The following is a 19,807-nucleotide window of genomic DNA, read 5'->3' as shown; positions in this document are numbered from 1 at the left end:
CAGGAGCCAGTTTCCACCCAGTCTGAGCCCATCTGATGGCTGTGCCAGCCACAGCTCCATGGCATCCCACACAGTGCTGGCCTGGGGCACAGAGTGTTTTTGGTGGAGACTGCCAAACCCAAGCCATGCCAGAGGGGTGCTCTGGGGTGCCAGGAGGGGCTCCTCACCCTAAAAAAGACATTGAGGTGCTTGCTGGAGCAGGTCCAGAGAAGGGCAATGAAGCTGGGGAAGGGTCTGGAGAACAGAGCTGGGGAGGAGCAGCTGAGGGAGCTGGGATCGATTAGTGTGGAGAAGAGGAGGCTGAGGGGAGACCTCATTGCTCTCTGCAGCTCCCTGAGAAGAGGCTGGAGCCAGGTGGGGGTTGGTCCCTTCTCCCTAGTCTCAGGTGATAGAAGGAGAGCAAATGGCCTGAAATTGTGCCAGGGGAGGGTTAGGCTGGAGAGGAGGAAAAGCCTCTTCATTGCAAGAGTGGTCAGGGATTGGCAGAGGCTGCCCAGGGGGGTGGCGGAGTCCCCATGCTTGGAGGTGTTAAGAAAGGTGTGGCCGTGGCACCTGGGGACGTGGTTTGACGGCGGCGGCGGCGGGGCTGGGCTGGGCTGGGCTGGATGACCTTAGAGAGCTCTTCCCACCCAACCCATTCTCCGGTTCCCCGATTTGGTCACGCCCCGGCGCTTGCCAAGCGGCTCCGCGGGGCCGCCCCCGGCCGCCGCCATCCGCCCAGCCGCGGCCGCAGTCCCGCCCGTCGGGGGCGGGGCGGGGGCGACGCCGGCCGCTTCCCCGGCCGCTTCCCCGGCCCCGGCCCGGCCTCCTCGGCCCAGCGCCCCGCCGCTGCCCGCCCTCCCTCCCCCGGAGCCGCCAGCAGGTAGGAGCCGCCCCCGCCACGGCCGGCAGCCGGCCTGGGGACCGCGGGGTGCCGCCCGCTCCCCTGTGCCCCTTCGCCCTGCGGCACCACCCCGCGGACCGGCACTGCCCTGCCCCGCACTGCCCTGCCCCATCGGCCCGGCTGCCGCAGCGGCGGGGAGCTGCGGCGGGAGGTGGCGGTGGGAGCGCTGCCCGCCCAGGGGCTGGCCCCGGCGGGGGGGACGCGGAGCTGCTGCAGCGCTCGGCAAGGAGCCGGAGCCCCGGCGCTGCGCGGCCTGAGCCTGCCGGGACGCGGCCGGTGCAACCGCGCCGATGAGACGCCCAGAGCCGCCTGACCGAGCGCCCGGAGGAGCCGGCTACGGTGAGGTCTAGGTGGTGATCTCGGCGTCCCCTTCGCAGCCCCCTGCGGCATCCCTCCCTCCGGGTCTGAGGGGTGTCGTGCTGATGGAGCCGGGCACGGCCGTCGGCTGCCGGCAGCTCTCCGTGCACAAACCCGCCTGGGCTGAGGCTGTGGCGTGGGACAGGTCCTGCCTTCCTCCGATCCAGTCGGGATTCCTGACGTGCGGGCTGGGTCCCGTTGGTTTGGGGGAAAGCGGTTGGGCTGTGCTGTGGTCCCTCAAGGGAGGGAAGGCGAGATCCTGCCTCCCGATGACAGCAAGCGACAAGGCAAGGCTGGGCGCCGATGTCCCAGGGCGATGCCGGGGCCGCCCGGGATCTCAGCCTCAGCTTCCCTTCCCGCAGCAGGCTTGTGCCAGAGCCGGGATTCAGAGCCCTCAGGCTGTAAAGATTGGAGAAATTCTGAGCGAGCTTCCCTTCTGCTGCTCCTTCTTTATCTTTTGCCTTTTAAACAAAGCTTCTTGGCAGCGTGACCTTAGGGGCTGCCCGAGCAGCATTCCCGGAGCCCTCGCACCGTAGCAAGGTCCGGGGGCATAGTCAGCTGCCAACAGCGCGGAGCAGGGGATGTGTGGTAGCTGTATCCCAACACTGCCTGGCCCCTTGAGTCCTGCTCAGGTGGACACAGCTGCCTCAGAGAAGGGGACTTGACTCTTGCTGATTTTTCTGCCTATGGGGAGCAGGGTGAAGAGCAGGGACTCACATTTCCCTGACAAACACCTGCCTCCTCTTTCCACTGCTGTGCTGCTGAAAGTCAAACGATTTTCCTGTGCTGCTCTCTGTGCCCAGCTGTCAGCATCCTCTGGGCCTGGATGGCAGAAGCCAGCACAGTTGTTTCGTTTCCCCTTTAAGGGTTCTTGGTGCTGCAAGTGTCTGCTGTTGAGATTCAAGAGCCAGGGCTGTGTGCTGACATTCTCAATTGTTTTGCCTTGGGTTCACAATTTCCTGTCCTCCCCCCAACCTTTTCCTTGCAGCCTGAGAGTGCAAGACTGTGGTTTGGCCCAGCACAGGCACTTTCAGCTCCCAGCCCTGATTTCCAGCCTGAAACAATGGTTGCAGCATAAGTGGGAGTGAAGAAACAGGGGGAAGGTCTATGGGATATGGGGCAGATGATCCTAAGCAATGTATTAGGAGGAATAAGCCATGCTGGAGATGATGAGGTTGAGAGCAGCCCTGCAGAGAAGGACTTGGGGGGTGTGCTGGTGGGGGAGAAGGTGGATGGGAGCCAGCAATGGGCACTGGCAGCACAGGAGGCCAAGGGCAGCCTGGGCTGCCTCCAAAGCAGTGTGGCCAGAGATGGAGAGAGAGGATCCTGCCCCTCTGCTCTGGGGAGGCCTTACCTGCAGGGCTGTGTGTAGCTATGTGGCTCCCAACACAAGGGAGACCTGGACCTGATGGAGCAGGTCCAGAGGAGGCCACAAAGATGATCAGAGGACTGGAGAGCCTCTGCTATGGGGACGGGCTGGGAGAGTTGGGGCTGTTCAGCCTGGAGAAGAGAGGGCTCCAGGGAGACCTTAGAGCTACATTTCAATATCTGAAGGGGACCTATGGGAAGGCTGGGGAGGGACTGTTTAGAAGGGCCTGTGGGGATAGGACCAGGGGCAGTGGTTTGTAACTGGAGCAGGGTAGGTTTAAGTTGGCTATAAGGAGAAAGTTCTTCATCAAGGTAGTGGTGAAGTACTGGAACAGGCTGCCCAGAGATGTGGTTGAGGCCCCATCCCTGCAGACATTCAAGATCAGACTTGATGTGGCCCTGGGCAGCCTGATCTGGTTGGAGGTGTCCCTGCTGGCTGCAGGGGGGGTTGGACAAGATGACCTTGGAGGGTCCCTTCTGACCTGATGCAGTCTGGGAATGTGTGAAGGCTGACATTTGAGCAGTGAAGGGAAAGCACTGGGAACAGGTGGAGAGAGAAGAGTGGAGTGAATGGGAGGAAGGAGAGGAGAAGAAGGCTGCTGAGGCTTCAAAATCCATGGAAGAAACTCTCACAGCAGCTGAAGATTACCTGGCATGGGGTCAGTGCATGTTTTGTTCTAGAGAACAAGTCTTAGAAGGAGTGGCTGGGGGAGCTGGGGGTGTTGAGTATGGAGAAGAGGAGGCTGAGGGGAGACCTCATTGCTCTCTACAGCTCCCTGAGAGGAGGTTGTAGGGATAGAGGATCCAGGTGACAGGAGAGGAAATGGCCTGAAATTGTGCCAGGGGAAGGTTAGGTTGGAGAGGAGGAAGAATTTCTGTGCTGCACGAGTGGTCAGGAGGGCTTGGAAGAGGCTGCCCAGGGGGGTGGTGGAGTCCCCATCCTTGGGGGTGCTCAAGAAACTCAGGGGCCATGGTTTAGTGGCCATGGTGGTGTTGGGTTGGTGGTTGGATGATCTTGGAGGGCTTTTCCAACCCAAACAATCCCGTGGCTCTGTGATGTGAATGCTGAGGCATGCTCTGGATGGTTGTGTCTGCAAGGGAGAGGTGCCTGCCAGAGCAGCAGTCTCTGGAGGAGTGCTGTTTGCTCCATCAAGAAGTGTTTGCTTTGGCAGGCTGCAGGCCTGGCTTCCTGGGGAGGGCTGGTCCTGTGTTCAAGGCAGGACACTCTCCACCCTCCTGCTGCCTGCTCCTCAGCACCCAGGAGCTGCTGAGCTGCCCTGTGCAGCATCCTTGGTATGTCTGGTGAGACAGGAGGTGCTCCCTGGTGCCCTTAGGAGAGAGCTGAGCTGCCTGTCCCATGAGGAGCAGCAGGAAGGGAAAGCCTGGGGACTTAGGCCAGTCTGCAGCTATGGTGGGGGAGTGTTTGGCTTCCTCCTCTTCATTTCCTGAGCTGGGCCAGACCCAGACAGTTGGGGAGAGAACTTGTTCCCTCCCTGTCTTATTTCCTGCTCCCTGTGAGGAACCACTGCAGCCCTGGCTGGCTGAACCAGTGGCCCATCAGATTTGGCACTGCAGGAGTGGACTTTGCCTGGGCAAGAGTAGAATAGAATAGAATTAACCAGGTTGGAAAAGACCTTCGAGATCATCAAGTCCACCCTATCACCCAACACCATCTGATCAACCATGGCACCAAGCACCCCATCCAGGCTCTTCCTAAACACCCCCAGTGATGGTGACTCCACCACCTCCCTGGGCAGCTCATCCCAATGGGCAATCACTCCCTCTATGAAGAATTTCTTCCTAACATCCAGCCTAAACCTCTCCTGGTGCAGCTTGAGACTGTGTCCTCTTGTTCTGGTGCTGCTTGCCTGGGAGAAGAGATCAACCCCCACCTGGCTACAGCCTCCCTTCAGGTAGAGAGCAAGAAGGTCTCCCCTGAGCCTCCTCTTCTGCAGGCTAAGCAACCCCAGTTCCCTCAGCCTCTCCTCACAGCCTTGTGCCCCAGACCCCTCCCCAGCTTTATTGCCCTTCTCTGGACACCTTCCAGCAGCTCAACCTCTTTCCTAACCTGAGGAGCCCAGAGCTGGACACAGGACTCAAGCTGTGGCCTAACCAGTGCTGAGCACAGGGTCAGAATGACCTCCCTGCTCCTGCTGGCCACACTGTTCCTGATGCAGGCCAGGATGCCATTGGCCCTCTTGGCCACCTGGCCACACTGCAGGCTCATGTTCAGCCTACCATCAACCAGCACCCCCAGGTCCCTCTCTGCCTGGCTGCTCTCAGCCACTCTGCCCCCAGCCTGTAGCACTGCCTGGGGTTGCTGTGGCCAATGTGCAGAACCTGGCACTTGGATGTGTTCAGTCTCCTGCCCTTGGACCCTGCCCATCTGTCCAGCTTGGCCAGGTCCCTCTGCAAAGCCCCTCTACCCTCTAGGTCTGGTGCAGGAGGTGATGTAATGTAGCCTCTTGCCTACAGGAAAGCCTGCCTGGGGATGTTTCTGGGCCAGCAGATGTTTGAAGCCCTCTGGAGGTGATGGAGAGGCTGCTGGCAGCAGGCTTGAAGGCTTGGCCTCTGTGGAAGAGGTGGAGGCTGCTCCCTGGTCTTCCCTGTCCACTGTGTTTGCAGTGGGCTGACACAAAGTGTAATGTGTGGCATGGTCCTCCTGTAAGAGCAGTTCATGACTGCAGCAGCCTGGGAGTCTGCTTGCCAGGTAACTGACTCCTACAAACCCTCATGCTGGGGAGGGAGGCAGAGCTGGTCAGCACAGAAATGGCTCTGTGGGATCCTTCCTCACCTTGTACTTGTCTCAGGACACTGTGTGGGAAGTACCTTGAGTGTCCCTGTTGTGTTTGCTGGGGGGAAAAACAGTGACAGGGTAGCAAGGGAAGGGAACCCTGGAATTGTTCTGGCCTTGCAGGGCCCTAAACTGCAGAAGGAGGAGGCAACACAACCAAGAAAAACTGCTGTGCAGAGTCTGGGCTGAGGCTCTTCCCTTGGCTCAAAAGCTGCCTGCAAGCTGCCATGACAGGTCTGGCTCTTTCTTCGCCAGGTTCCACCTCTACCTTGGCTGTTCCTTGCCACTGACAGTGTTTTCCTGACAACAGGACAATCCTCCTGGGCAGGCTTCCTGCCCCCTTCCCCTTCAGTGTGTGTCTTGGCTGTGCTTGCTCCTGCACAGTGGAAGCATTTCAAGGAGCAAATAAACCTCCTCCTCAGGCCTCTATCAATAAAGCCATCAGCCTTCTGGGAGGGCAAACACACCTTCTGCTTGCTGCTGCTCAGGCAGCAGCCATTAGGTTGGGGAGGTGAAGGTGGAGGATCAGTGTCACAGAATGCTAGGGGGTGGAAAGGACCTCCAGAGATCATTGAGTCCAACCCTCCTGCCAAAGGATCACCCAGGGCAGGTCACACAGGGACACATCCAGGTGGGGTTTGAAGGTCTCCAGAGAAGGAGACTCCACAACCTCCCTGGGCAGCCTGCTCCAGGCCTCCAGCACCCTCAGAGTAAAGAAGTTTCTCCCCATGTTGAGATGGAGTCTCATGTGATTGAGTTTGTGTCCATTGATTTAGGGGTGCTGGGGGAGGAGAAGCTCCCCAGGAGCCAGCAGGGAGCACTTGCAGCCCAGAGAGCCAAGCAGAGCCTGGGCTGCAGCAAGAGAAGTGTGGCCAGCAGGGCCAGGGAGGGGATTCTGCCCCTCTGCTCCACTCTGCTGAGCCCACAGCTGCAGCTCTGGGGCCAGCTCTGCAGCCTCTGTGCCAGGAAGGCTGTGGAGGGGCTGGAAGGTGTCCAGAGCAGGGCCAGGAGGAGGAGCAGAGGGCTGGAGCTGCTCTGAGCACAGCCTGAGAGAGTTGGGGTTGTGCAGGCTGGAGAGGAGAAGGCTCCCAGGAGACCTTCTGGTGGCCTCCCAGGAGCTGCAGGGGGCTGCAAGAGAGCTGGGGAGGGACTTTTGAGGGGGGGAGGGAGGGACAGGACTGGGGGGGCTGGAGCAGAAGTAGAAGTGGGGAGCTGGAGATTGGCTGTGAGGAAGAAGTTGTTGGCCAGGAGGGTGGTGAGAGCCTGGCCCAGGCTGCCCAGGGAGGTGGTGGAAGCCTCCTGGCTGGAGGTGTTTGCAGCCAGGCTGGAGGTGGCTGTGAGCAACCTGCTGTGGTGTGAGGTGTCCCTGCCCATGGCAGGGGGCTGGGGCTGGCTGAGCCTGGAGCTCCCTTCCAACCCTGACCATTCTGTGATTCTACCATTGCCTCTCATCCTACCACTGAGTATCAAGCAAAAGAGACAAGGACAGGGGACAATGGCTTTGAAACCATTCAGTGGAAGCCACTCAGATCCTGTAGCTGTGTCCCAAAAGCCTTCACACCCCAGGCTCTGTGCCTTGGTGTTCTTCATGCCCAGTGTGGGTGGTGCTGCCTTTGTGCAGCAGCTTAACCTCCTAGGCTGACCGTGGCAGTGGGAAAGGTTTGCTGCTGCCTTGCCATCAGCACCTGGCTGCTGGGATGCTGAAGCCCCTGCTGTGTGGGTGCTCTTCCTGCTTCCAGAGGGGGGGAAGCTGAGGCAGGGTGGTAGCTCTGCCTTCTCTCTTTGGTCTTTACCTTCTCCTTTGTTTCTAGCAGGCATGGATGGGAAGAAGTGCAGCGTGTGGATGTTCTTACCTCTTGTGTTCACCCTGTTTACCTCAGCTGGATTATGGATAGTGTAAGTTTGGTCTCCTGCTGCTGGTGTGGGAGATGCAAGTGAGGTTGGGGCAGCTGGAATGAACCACTGTGGTGTGAGCTGCATCTCAGCACAGGGAGTGTTTGGGAATGCTCTGTCCTTGTGTGGCTGGGCCAGGCTGTGGCAGTTCATGGCCTGGAGGGTCCCGTTTTTATTGCTGAGCTTCTGTGCTCCCCAGGTCAAGTTTCTGAGCCTGCCTTCTTCCTGGCACCAGGAGAGACAGCCAAAAACAAGGGCAAAAAGTTCCCTTCCACCACCTTTCCTCTGAATGGCTTAGGAGAGCTCTTGGAGATGCTCCTTCTTTGGGATGCAAACTCCAACCCCTCAGGCTGGCAGCAGCTGAGTGCTGACCTCTCCCTTCCTCACTGCCACTTGCAGCACAAGGCATACACTTCCCCTGAGCTGGGCTCTCTCCAAGCAGGCAGCCAAACCACTGCAGCATCAGTCTGGGAGCAGTAAACACGCAGAGAGCAGCTAGGAAGCAGTTAGTTTGCAGGCTATGGTTCTGGCTCTGCTCTGGGGCTGTGTTTTTCAGCAGCAGGGGCAGCTTAAGCTGTTTTCCTGACCCCTGTGGCTTGCTGTTCTCCTGGTCCCATCCCCTCTGCTTGTATCAAAGCAGCTCTTGTGGAAGGGGGAGGGGACACACCACGGCAAACCAGATGGACCACATGTTGTAAGTGAACCCCTTGGGTGGTCACTTTGAAGGGCAGCTCAGCTCAGTGACCCTCTTTGCCTACCTGGCCATGCAAGACAGCTGCAGCACGAAGGAAGGCACGGAGCTGAAGCTGGGGAGTGAGCAAACCTGCCTGCTTGAGCAGGGAGGAAGAGGGGCTGCCTCCAGGAGAGCCTTGAGACACTTGCATCTGAGTGATATCTGGACTGTATGTATTTAGTGACTTATTTGTTTTGCAGGTACTTCATAGCAGTGGAAGATAATAAGATTGTCCCACTAAGTGTACCAGATAGGTAAGAGCTGCCTGGGGGCTTGCCAGTCAGTCACAGCATTGGCAGGGCTGGAAGGGACCTCAAGGCTCAGCTAGCTCCAACCCCCCCCCCTGCCATGGGCAGGGACACCTCACACCACAGCAGGCTGCTCACAGCCACCTCCAGCCTGGCTGCAAACACCTCCAGCCAGGAGGCTGCCACCACCTCCCTGGGCAGCCTGGGCCAGGCTCTCACCACCCTCCTGGCCAACAACTTCTTCCTCACAGCCAATCTCCAGCTCCCCACTTCCAGTTCTCCTCCATCCCCCCAGTCCTATCCCTCCCTCACCCCCTCCAAAGTCCCTCCCCAGCTTGCTTGCAGCCCCCTGCAGCTCCTGGGAGGCCACCAGAAGGTCTCCTGGGAGCCTTCTCCTCTGCAGCCTGCACAACCCCAACTCTCTCAGGCTGTGCTCAGAGCAGCTCCAGCCCTCTGCTCCTCCTCCTGGCCCTGCTCTGGACACCTTCCAGCCCCTCCAGAGCCTTCCTGGAATAGGGAATCCAGTCACTTGTTTCTCTGAAGCAATGGAGGCTAAATGGGAGGCTGTTGAGCCTGGAAAAAGAGCAGGCTGAAGAGGGATCTTATCAATCTCTAAAGGGTGAGGGTCCAGGGGCTGGGGCTGGGCACTTTCCAGTGGTGTCCAGTGACAGGGCAAGGGCCAGTGGGTGCAAACTGGAACCCAGGAGGTTTCACTTCAACATGAGGGAAAAACTTCCTCACTTTGAGGGTGTCAGAGCCTTGGAGCAGGCTGCTAGAGGGGCTGTGGAGTCTCCTCCTCTGAAGGGATTTCAAAACCCACCTGGATATTGCAGTCCTTGGCAAGCTGCTGAGGGTGGCCCTGCTTTAGCAGGGGGGTTGGAGTGGGTAATCCCCAGAGGTCCCTTCCAACCCACAGGGGTTTCTAGAGTGGGTAATCCCCAGAGGTCCCTTCCAATCCCTAGGGATGTTGGAGTGGATGATCCCCAGAAGTCCCTTCCAGCCCCCAGGGGGTTTGGAGTGGATGATCCCCAGAAGTCCCTTCCAGTCCCCAGGGGGTTTGGAGTAGATGATCCCCAGAGGTCCTTTCCAACCCCCAGAGGTCCTTTCCAACTCCCAGGGGGTTTGGAGTGGGTAATCCCCAGAGGTCCCTTCCAACCCACAGGGATGTTGGAGTGGATGATCCCCAGAGGTCCCTTCCAGTCCCCAGAGATGTTGGAGTAGATGATCCCCAGAGGTCCCTTCCACCCCCCAGAGGTCCCTTCCAGCCCCCAGGGGGTTTGGAGTAGCTGATCCCCAGAGGTCCCTTCCAACCCCCAGGGATGTTGGAGTGGGTAATCCCCAGAGGTCCCTTCCAGCCCCCAGGGATGTTGGAGTGGGTAATCCCCAGAGGTCTCTTCCAACCCACAGGGATTTTTAGAGTGGGTAATCCCCAGAGGTCCCTTCCAGTCCCCAGAGATGTTGGAGTAGATGATCCCCAGAGGTCCCTTCCACCCCCCAGAGGTCCCTTCCAACCCCCAGGGGGTTTGGAGTGGGTAACCCCCAGAGATCTCTTCCAGCCCCCCCCCCAGCCACCCTGGGACTGTGTGAAACAAACTCCTGAGTCTTCTTTACGTCTCTTAGGAAACCTGGCTCCAAAAGACCACCTTATATAAGGTAAGTGAAGGATTTGCTGCCCCTGGCTGCTGTGCTTGGTGGTGGGTGGCTGTGTCCTTGCTCCCTCCCCTCTGATGGCCTCTGTGCTCTCTAAGCATTGCAGGTGATGCCCCTCCGGCGAGCTGCGTCTTCAGCCAGGTCATGAACATGGCAGCCTTTCTAGGTAGGAGCCACCACAGGAATGGTTCTCATGGGGCTTTCCCAGCAGTGGGAGGAAGAAGGAAACGCCACAAGGAGAAGAAATTGCCTTGGGGAGTATCCCCAAACCCAACTCTCTGCTCGTTTCCTAAGTCTGCTACCTTCACCTCTCGGGATGCGAAGCAGTTGGGGCTGGCCCTGCTGACTCTTGGTCCTTGAGGTGGATGGCAAACTGGATTCACAGCAGAGCTCAGAGGGTTGGCAGCAGTGGCACAGAGTCACCTTGGAGGCCTGTGGCCAGTGGTGTTCCCCCAGGGATCAGGACTGGGCCCAGTTTTGTTCCATCTCTTCGTTAACCACCTGGCTGAGGGCTCTGAGTGCTCCCTCAGCAAGGTCCTGATGGGAGCAAACAGGGGGGGTGGGAGGGTGGCTGGCACCCCTCAGGCTGTGCTGCCATCCAAGGAGAGCTGGTCAGGCTGAGAGCTGGCTGCAGGCAAACCTCATGAAGGCCAAGAAGGACAAGTGCAGGGTCCTGCATCTGGGGAGGAATAGCAGCAGGCACCTGGTCTGATGTTCATGGCCCCAGCAGCCTGTTCCAGAGGAGAAGCAGCAGTGGGCATGGTGGTGGTGGTGCAGCAATACCTCTGTGCTGTTCCCACCTTTTCTAGCACAGGTGGGGTTTGCTCTGCCCCCTGCCAGAGAGCTCAGTGCCCCTGGGTGCAGTGGCAGTTGGTGCAAGCCCAGCTGCTGCAGTGTGAGTGCATGGTGAGGTCCATGTGCTGGCTGCTTCACAGCCAAACGTGAGGGGGCTCTGCTTTCCCCCAGGAGATTTGCATTCCCCAGCTCCTAGACAAAGCATCTCAAGAGGAGGAGGAGGTGTGGGAGCTCAGAGAATGCTTTGGGTTAGAAGGGACCTTAAAGATCACCTGCCATGATGGGCAGGGACGCCTCCTACCAGCCCAAGGTGCTCAAGGTCTCATCCAGCCTGGCCTTGAAGCCCTCCAGGGAGGAGGCAAGCATCAGGTTAAAGAGAGGTTCACCAGCAGGCTAAATTGTCTTCTTGCTGTGCTGAGCCTGGCCAGGGCCTGAGTGGGGTTGGGTGGTGCAGAAGCAGCAGGGCAGCCCAGCCTGCAGCAAGCTCTCTCCTCTCTTCCTCTCCTGGGAAGAGGCTGAGGGCTCCACGAGGCCCCAGCCAGGTGGTGTCTGATGCTGTGCCTTGCCCTGTGTTTCCTTCCCAGCACTGGTGATGGCTGTGCTGCGCTTCATCCAGCTGAAGCCCAAGGTGCTGAGCCCGTGGCTGAACGTCAGCGGCCTGGTGGCCTTGTGCTTGGCCTCTTTTGGCATGACCTTGCTGGGAAACTTCCAGGTACTGCTCCTCTGGGGCTCTGCTGGGAGCCCCCTGCCTTGCCAGCAGAGCTGCTGAGGGCTGTGACCTCCAGCAGGAGCCTGGCCGTGCCCCAGCCCTCCCTGTACCTGCTCTGCCCCCTCTGTCTGCCCCCCAGGTGGTGCCTGAGAGGAAGGGCCACCCTCATCTCCCACCTGTTGCCAGCAGGGTTTGCACCTGCATGGTCACCCTTGAGCTGCTGAGAGCCAGGGCAGGGCACCTGCTGAAGCCACAGGGGTTGGCACAGGTCATTGAATCACAGAATGGTTTCAGCTGGAGAAGACCTCCGAGGTCACCAAGCCCAACCATCAGCCCACCCCCACCATGGCCACCAAACCATGGCCCCCAGGTGCCATGGCCACAGCTTGCTGCAACACCTCCAGCCATGGGGACTCCACCACCTCCCTGGGCAGCCTCTGCCAAGCCCTGACCATTCTTGCTTTTGGCAGGGGGGGGTTGGATTTGATGATGTCTGGAGGTCCCTTCCAACCTCTAACATTCTAACACTTCAGTCTGACCCTGCTCTGCCTCAGCTTCAAACCATTCCCCCTTGGCCTGGCTCTTGGTGCCATGGTTTAGTGGTCATGAGGTCTTGGGTGACAGGTTGGACTTGATCATTGAGGGCTCTTCCAACCTCATTGACTCTGTGATTCTATGATGATCTCTGGAGGTCCCTTCCAGCCTCTCATGTTCTGTGGTACTGGGCTGGGCAGCCAGGTGTCATGTGTCCTGCACTCTCTGCAGCAGGGAATGGAGGCTCTTAGAGAACTGTTTGGGTTGGAAAAGTCCTCTGAGATCATTGATTGCAACCATTGAGCTAACCCCACCATGGCCACCAAACCCTGGCCCCAGGTGCCATGGCCACAGCTTGCTGGAACACCTCCAGCCATGGGAACTCCATCACCTGCCTGGGCAGCCTCTGCCAGTCCCTGACCACTCTGGGCACCAAAGACATTTTTCCTCCTCTCCAACCTAACCCTCCCCTGGCACAATTTCAGGCTGTTTCCTCTCCTTCCCTCCTCCATTGTGGGGTCCCTTGGGAGAGAGTCCCTCCATGAAATTCTCCAGCATGAGTCCTTCCCAGGGGCTGCAGTTTTTCACCAGCAGCTCCAGCGTGGGTCCCTTCCCCAGGGGAACAGACTGCTCCACTGCAGGCTTCTCTTAGGAGTCACAGCCACCTGCTCTGCTGTAGGGTGCTCCCCAGGCTGCAGGTGGGCATCTGCTCCACCATTAATCTCTGTGGGCTGCAGAGGCTCAGCCTGCTGCCTCCCCCCAAGGGCTGCAGGGGAATTTGGTGCACCTCTCCCTTGCTTCCTTCCTCACTCACCTTGGTGTTTGCAGAGTTGTTTCTCTCCCTTCCCACTTCCCTGCAGCTTTTATAAGGGGGATGGAACAAAACTGGAAGTGGGGAGATTGAGACTGGATGTGAGGAAGAAGTTGTTGGCCAGGAGGGTGGTGAGAGCCTGGCCCAGGCTGCCCAGGGAGGTGGTGGAAGCCTCCTGGCTGGAGGTGTTTGCAGCCAGGCTGGAGGTGGCTGTGAGCAACCTGCTGTGGTGTGAGGTGTCCCTGCCCAGGGCAGGGGGCTGGGGCTGGCTGAGCCTGGAGCTCCCTTCCAGCCCTGCCAGTTCTCCCTTCTTGAATACATCAGCACAGAGGTGCTACCACCACTGCTGACTGGCTGGCCTTGGCCATAGGCAGGTCCAGCTTGGAGCCAGGGAAGCTTCTAGCAACTTCTCCCAGGAGCCAGGCCCATAGTCCATCCTGCCCCAGCCTCTGTGCCACACATCCCTCCCTCCCCCCAGCTCTGTGCCACACATCCCTCCCCCCCCCTCTGTGCCACACATCCCTCCCCCCCCCTCTGTGCCACACATCCCTCCCCCCAACTCTGTGCCACACATCCCTCCCCCCCTCTCTGTGCCACACATCCCTCCCCCCTCTCTGTGCCACACATCCCTCCCCCCTCTCTGTGCCACACATCCCTCCCCCCTCTCTGTGCCACACATCCCTCCCCCCTCTCTGTGCCACACATCCCTCCTCCCAGCTCTGTGCCACACATCCCTCCCCCCAACTCTGTGCCACACATCCCTCCCCCCCCCTCTGTGCCACACATCCCTCCCCCCCCCTCTGTGCCACACATCCCTCCCCCCAACTCTGTGCCACACATCCCTCCCCCCTCTCTGTGCCACACATCCCTCCCCCCTCTCTGTGCCACACATCCCTCCCCCCAGCTCTGTGCCACACATCCCTCCCCCCAGCTCTGTGCCACACATCCCTCCCCCCAGCTCTGTGCCACACATCCCTCCCCCCAACTCTGTGCCACACATCCCTCCCCCCTCTCTGTGCCACACATCCCTCCCCCCTCTCTGTGCCACACATCCCTCCCCCCTCTCTGTGCCACACATCCCTCCCCCCTCTCTGTGCCACACATCCCTCCCCCCAACTCTGTTCCACACATCCCTCCCCCCCTCTCTGTGCCACACATCCCTCCCCCCTCTCTGTGCCACACATCCCTCCCCCCCTCTCTGTGCCACACATCCCTCCCCCCCTCTCTGTGCCACACATCCCTCCCCCCTCTCTGTGCCACACATCCCTCCCCCCTCTCTGTGCCACACATCCCTCCCCCCTCTCTGTGCCACACATCCCTCCTCCCAACTCTGTGCCACACATCCCTCCTCCCAACTCTGTGCCACACATCCCTCTCCCCCTCTCTGTGCCACACATCCCTCCCCCCTCTCTGTGCCACACATCCCTCCCCCCTCTCTGTGCCACACATCCCTCCCCCCTCTCTGTGCCACACATCCCTCCCCCCTCTCTGTGCCACGCATCCCTCCCCCCTCTCTGTGCCACGCATCCCTCCCTCCCCCATCCTGTGCCACACATCCCTCCCTCCCCCCCTCTCTGTGCCACACATCCCTCCCCCCCTCTCTGTGCCACACATCCCTCCCCCCTCTCTGTGCCCCACATCCCTCCCCCCCCTCTCTGTGCCACACATCCCTCCCCCCTCTCTGTGCCACACATCCCTCCCCCCTCTCTGTGCCACACATCCCTCCCCCCTCTCTGTGCCACACATCCCTCCCTCCCCCATCCTGTGCCACACATCCCTCCCTCCCCCCTCTCTGTGCCACACATCCCTCCCTCCCCCATCCTGTGCCACACATCCCTCCCTCCCCCCTCTCTGTGCCACACATCCCTTCCCCTCTCTGTGCCACACATCCCTCCCCCCTCTCTGTGCCATACATCCCTCCCCCCCGTGCCCCTGCAGCATCAGCCCCAGGTGGCCAGCGGGTAGCTCCGGTGGCCACCAGACAGTCAGCACTTTGCTGGTCCCCAGCTCTCCAACGATGAGGAGATCCACAACGTGGGCACCTCGCTGACCTTTGGCTTTGGGACCCTGGCATGCTGGATCCAGTCTGCCCTCACCCTCAAGATCAACCTGAAGAACGAGGGGCGGAAGGTGGGGATCCCACGGGTGGCCCTCTCGGCCAGCATCACCCTCTGCGTGGTGCTCTGTATCCTTTGGCCCTGCTCCCTGGGAAGCCTGGGAGCCCTGGGGCTGCTGAGTCTGGGGAAGAGAAGGCTGAGAGGGATCTGATCACTGTCTCTCAATAGCTGAGGGGTGGGGGGCAAGGGGAGGAGGCCAAGCTCTGTTGGGTGGTGCTCAGCGATAAGCCAAGGAACACCAGGTACAAGGCTTGAGCAGAGATGGTTTCACCTTAACGTGAGGAGAAACTTTGCAGTGAGGGTGACAGAGCCCTGGAGCAGGCTGCTCAGAGAGGTTGTGGAGTGTCCTTCTCTGGAGACTTTCCAACCCCACCTGGAGGCATTGCTGTGCAGACCACCCTGGGTGACCCTGCTCTGGCAGGGGGGGTTGGACTCACCCCCAGGTGGGGGGCATCCAGAGCCTCCCTGGGCAGCCTGTTCTGCAGTCTCACCACCCTCCTGCTGGGGAACTTCTTCCTCAGCTCCAGTCTGACCCTGCTCTGCCTCAGCTTCAAACCATTCCCCCTTGGCCTGGCTCTTGGTGCCATGGTTTAGTAGTCATGAGGTCTTGGGTGACAGGTTGGACTTGATCTTTGAGGGCTCTTCCAACCTCATTGACTCTATGATGATCTCTGGAGGTCCCTTCCAACCTCATTGACTCTATGATGATCTCTGGAGGTCCCTTCCAACCTCTAATGTTCCATGGTACTGGGCTGGGCAGCCAGGTGTCATGTGTCCTGCACTCTCTGCAGCAGGGAATGGAGGCTCTTAGAGAACTGTTTGGGTTGGAAAAGTCCTCTGAGATCATTGATTGCAACCACTGAGCTAACCCCACCATGGCCACCAAATCATGGCCTCAGGTGCCATGGCCACAGCTTGCTGCAACTCCTCCAGCCATGGGGACTCCACCACGTCCCTGGGCAGCCTCTGCCAACCCCTGACCACTCTGGCAGCAATGACATTTTTCCTCCTCTTCAACCTAACCCTCCCCTGGCACAATTTCAGGACATTTCCTCTCCTTCTATCACCTAAGGAGAAGAGCCCAACCCCTACTTCACTGCAGCCTCCTTTCAGGGAGCTGTAGAGAGCAATGAGGTCCCCCCTGAGCCTCCTCTTCTCCACACTAATCAACCCCAGCTCCCTCAGCTGCTCCTCACCAGGGTTCTCCAGACCCTTCACCATCTCTGTTGTCCTTGCAGTCCCTGCTGTTCTGGCTCACTGGTGCTGCTGGGTTTCACAGGGTGGTTTTGCCAGGTGATTTAAGGAGGATTAAATACTGCATGGTGTGGTTTGAAAGCTGCCCCCATTGCCTGCAGTGCAGAGACCTGACCTGCTTCACTCTGGGAGGCTCCTGGCAGGTGGGGGATGAGGGCCCACAGCCAGATCTCCAGCTTCCTGGCTCTGTCCCTGGCTAGCTGGGTGTCCAAGCAAGCCATTGACCTCTCTTTGCCCAGGTCTCTTCCTCTGGAACTCTTTCATCAGCCTGATCTGGGGTCAGGCAGCCCTGCTCCTGTGTGCCCTGGGCACTGTCAGGCACCTGACATCCCCTCCATCTCTGGCACTGCTGCTGGTGGCTGCCTGGGTTGGCTGTCACCAGGGTGACTTTGGTGATGCTGATGCTTACTGTCTTGCCCCTTGGCTTGCTTTCCTCCTGGGCTGTGCCTCTGCTTCCATTAGAGCTCCTTGACTTCCCTCCTCCAGATTTCATCCTGATGGCACAGGGCATTCACATGCACGCCTCCAGGATCCAGTGGGGCCTGGTGATGTGCTTCCTGTGCTACTTTGGCACCTTTGCAGTGGAGTTCAGGCACTACAGGTTTGAGATAGTTTGCTCTGAGTACCAGGAGAACTTTCTGAGCTTCTCCGAGAGCTTGTCGGAGGCCTCCGAGTACCAGACAGACCAGGTGTAGGCTGTCCTCTGGCAAGGGGGGGAGGGGGGCAGGTGTGGGCTCAGGGGGTAAACATGACCTCATTTACACTTTGGGATGAGTTTGTTTTCATGTGCAATCATGGGGGCATTGCCAAAGGGCTCGGAGGGCCCCGGGGGAGCAGCTGTGGGCTGGGAGAGCAGCGGCTCCCTCCTCAGCCAGAGCTGCCCAGGCTCCATCACACGGCTCAGCAGCCAGCCCTGGAGGGGCTCTGCTGGGACAGGCTGCCCTGCAGAGGAGGAGGTGAAGGAAAAGGGCTTCTCCAGGCACCAAGAGCCTTCAGGAGTGGCTGGTTCCTAGGGCACCAGACTGCATCTTTCACGTGTTTCTTGTGTTGCTTGGCTGCCAGCTGGTGGAAGATGGTAGGGAGAGAGACAGCGAGTGGCTGTTCCTCCTGCACTTGGAAGCAGGCAGTGGAAGACCCCAACTGGATGGTCTCTGTGTTGGGCAGGCAGGCAGGCATCTCCTCCAGCCTAGAAAGCAGCAAGGTGGCCAAGGCAGGTCTGGGAGAAACTGCTGTGATGAGGGCATGTGGTGGATGCTGCCTTGTGGCTGCCAGGCCAGAGGAGCTGGGACAGTGGGGTCCTGTGCTTGGCTCACCAGTGGGCACTGAGGGAAGGGAAGCACTGGATGGAGGTGTGAGGGTCTGTGTGCTCAGATCACCCAGGAGAGGCTGCTCCCTGTGTGCAGTGCTTCCACCACGTGTGTGTAGTGTTCCAGGAGCTGTTTGGGGGTTTCCTTTCTGTTCGTGGAAGGGGGAAGCTTGGTGTTAGCAACACTGAGCTCACCTTCAAGGAGAACAGAACCCTTGCAGGTGGTTCTGGGCACAGGGTCTGGATTTCTCCTGGTGCAATTAGATGTCAAAACTTGAGACATGCTGACAGCAGACCCTGGGCCCCCAGTATGGTCAGCAGTCCTGAGTGGAGTCAGGTTTAAGTGGGTTGCCAAGGTGGCAGGGAGGCAGTTCTGAGGGCTGGAGGGGCAGAAGGGGAGCAGGCAACACTAGAAGGGCTTCTCCCCCCCTTGAAGGGAGGCTTGCAAACAGAAGCTCTTGAGTTGTGTGGTTGGTTAGTTGGTTGGGTTTTTTAAAGCAGGAGCTCAGAGGCTCTGTTTGAACACCTGAGTTTGGGAAGGGCTGGCAGGGGAGTGCTGGGGGCTGCTTCTCATGAGCATGGATTCTGTTTCCCTCCAGTCAGGCTCAGCTTAGGCTTGCAGCTTGTCTGAGCTGCAGGGAAGCAGCATGGGAAACGAAAAGGCATTTGAAGGGCAGCCTGTGCTGCAGTGTGGCATTGCTGGCAGAGAGGGAAAAGGCACAGGGACTGTTTGGCCTTCTGCAAAGGTCAGAGGCCTCTCCTGGAGGGAGAAACAGTTGAGGACAATCTTCTGTCCAAAGCAGTTTAGGAAGAAGAGCTTCAGCCTGCCCTTTGCCTCCTGTGGGCCAAGAATTGTTCTCAGGCAGTCATGTTGTAAAGCCAGAGCACCCTCCAGGCTTTTGCTGCTGGGCTGCTGGAGGCCTCCTCTTAGCTGTGCCATTAGTGAGCAGCTTTGCTGGAAGGCTGCTCTGAGGGTGGCCCAAAGGCACAGCAGCAAAAAGCAGCTGTGGGCTCCTGCTGGCAGCACGAAAAAGCACAAACCAATACTGCTGATAAGCACATGGGGAGCAGAGCAGACCCAGAGGCTGGGTGGAGGGCTGCTGGTCTGTGCTCCCACAGCACCAGGGAGGAATGTGGAGGCCACACAAGCCTCCTCCTTCCACTTACCCCCCCCCCCCCCAAAACTGCTGACAAGGTTAGCCAAGTGCTCCTGCACCTGAGGAGGGAACCATGGCTTGGCCACCTCCACGCTGCACAACAAGGTGTGAGTACTACCTCGAGTTTCTACCTGAGGGACCAGAGCTCAACCACCAAAGGGGCAGGGACAGATTGATGGCCTTGTGCTCCTCCCCTAGAAGGGGTCACCTTTGGGTAAGATTTGTGACCACATCTGCCACTTCCCCTGGAGATGGAAGCCATGCTGTAGAGCTCAGAGCAGTGGCATGCTGCATGCCAATAAACCCAACCGGTGGTGCCCAGCCTGCTCTGCTGAGCACAGCCAGGCTGCTCCTGCCAGGCTGCTGGGCACAGCAACCGCTGGCACAGCTGCTGAGAGATCAATCCAGCCACCCCCCAGGCTGCTAGAACCCAAGGGGATTCATCTCTGACCAAATCTCTCCACCACTGACTGCAGCAGCTCCCCCAGCAGCCCATCCAGGGAGCCAGGGGCAGGAGGGGTGGGGGTGGGGGGCAGCCTGGAGAAGCTGCAGGTGGAGGATCCTTTCCCAGGGGCACAGACACTTACTTAGTGCACATGGAGCACAAAAGAGCTGCTTGTCTGGATGGTGTTGGGACTGTAAATAGGCCACTGTGACCTTGGGTGAGCTTTTTTTTGGGGGGGGGGTGGGATGTACCAGAATCAATGACTTTTCTGTTTGACCATTTTTCCTCCCCCTTCCTACTTTGGATTTTATCAAGGGGAAAACAAAATGATGCTTGTGATGATTTATTATCATTCCTATTGTTAAGTTTCTTTCTCTCCTCCTTTCCTATATGCAATCCAAACAGAACTTCAGGGGTGGGTGGGGGTTTGGTGGGTTTTTTTTGGCTGGTAAATGATGTCCATTTTCTTAAGACTCTTTCTAACTGCACATTTCAGCTCAATGGCTGCTGCTCTGCCCTGAAACATGACCACTAATTAAAGTGCTTTTATGGAGAAACTCAGGCTTCTTTTCATTTGGTTTTTATTTTTGAGGGGGGGGGTGTGTGTCCCCCATCACCCCTCTCTTCCCCCCCCCCCCCCATGCATAGCTTTCTGAGGGCAAATGCAAAGCAAAAAAGGTATTTCAAGTGTCATCATCAGCAACATGAAGGAAGCAAGGGACTCTTCAGCCATGCAGATACTCTCACCAGTGC

General features: G+C 58.8%; 1 protein-coding gene across 3 annotated transcripts; it reads left to right on the top strand.

Moving 5' to 3' along the window:
* Positions 1-778: 778 nt before the first annotated feature.
* Positions 779-17,451, top strand: TMEM150C (transmembrane protein 150C). 3 transcript variants are annotated; one of them, XM_054172722.1, is made up of 8 exons: positions 779-862; positions 7,217-7,298; positions 8,229-8,282; positions 9,897-9,929; positions 10,025-10,092; positions 11,306-11,433; positions 14,783-14,960; positions 16,633-17,451. In XM_054172722.1, exons 2-8 carry the CDS (start codon positions 7,219-7,221, stop codon positions 16,839-16,841), a joined length of 750 nt encoding a protein of 249 aa, XP_054028697.1. In that variant the 5' UTR covers positions 779-862; positions 7,217-7,218; the 3' UTR covers positions 16,842-17,451. The 3 variants fall into 3 exon arrangements, with proteins under 3 accessions (XP_054028697.1, XP_054028696.1, XP_054028695.1); XM_054172721.1 differs by lacking the exon at positions 779-862 and adding an exon at positions 1,022-1,222; XM_054172720.1 differs by lacking the exon at positions 779-862 and adding an exon at positions 1,022-1,222 and having other exon boundaries at positions 7,214-7,298.
* The last annotated feature ends 2,356 nt before the right edge of the window (positions 17,452-19,807 follow it).

Source organism: Dryobates pubescens, chromosome 24 (genome assembly GCF_014839835.1).
Source record: "Dryobates pubescens isolate bDryPub1 chromosome 24, bDryPub1.pri, whole genome shotgun sequence".
Taxonomy (NCBI): domain Eukaryota; kingdom Metazoa; phylum Chordata; class Aves; order Piciformes; family Picidae; genus Dryobates; species Dryobates pubescens.
This window is presented reverse-complemented; position numbering and strand designations above follow the sequence as displayed.

Bases quoted from the DNA above. Each gene is read 5' to 3' on its own strand.
- TMEM150C (XM_054172720.1), top strand. From the start codon at position 1,174: ATGAGACGCCCAGAGCCGCCTGACCGAGCGCCCGGAGGAGCCGGCTAC. The intron at 9,930-10,024 runs GTAAGTGAAGGA...GTGCTCTCTAAG, and splicing joins AAAAGACCACCTTATATAAG to CATTGCAGGTGATGCCCCTC. The intron at 10,093-11,305 runs GTAGGAGCCACC...TTTCCTTCCCAG, and splicing joins GAACATGGCAGCCTTTCTAG to CACTGGTGATGGCTGTGCTG.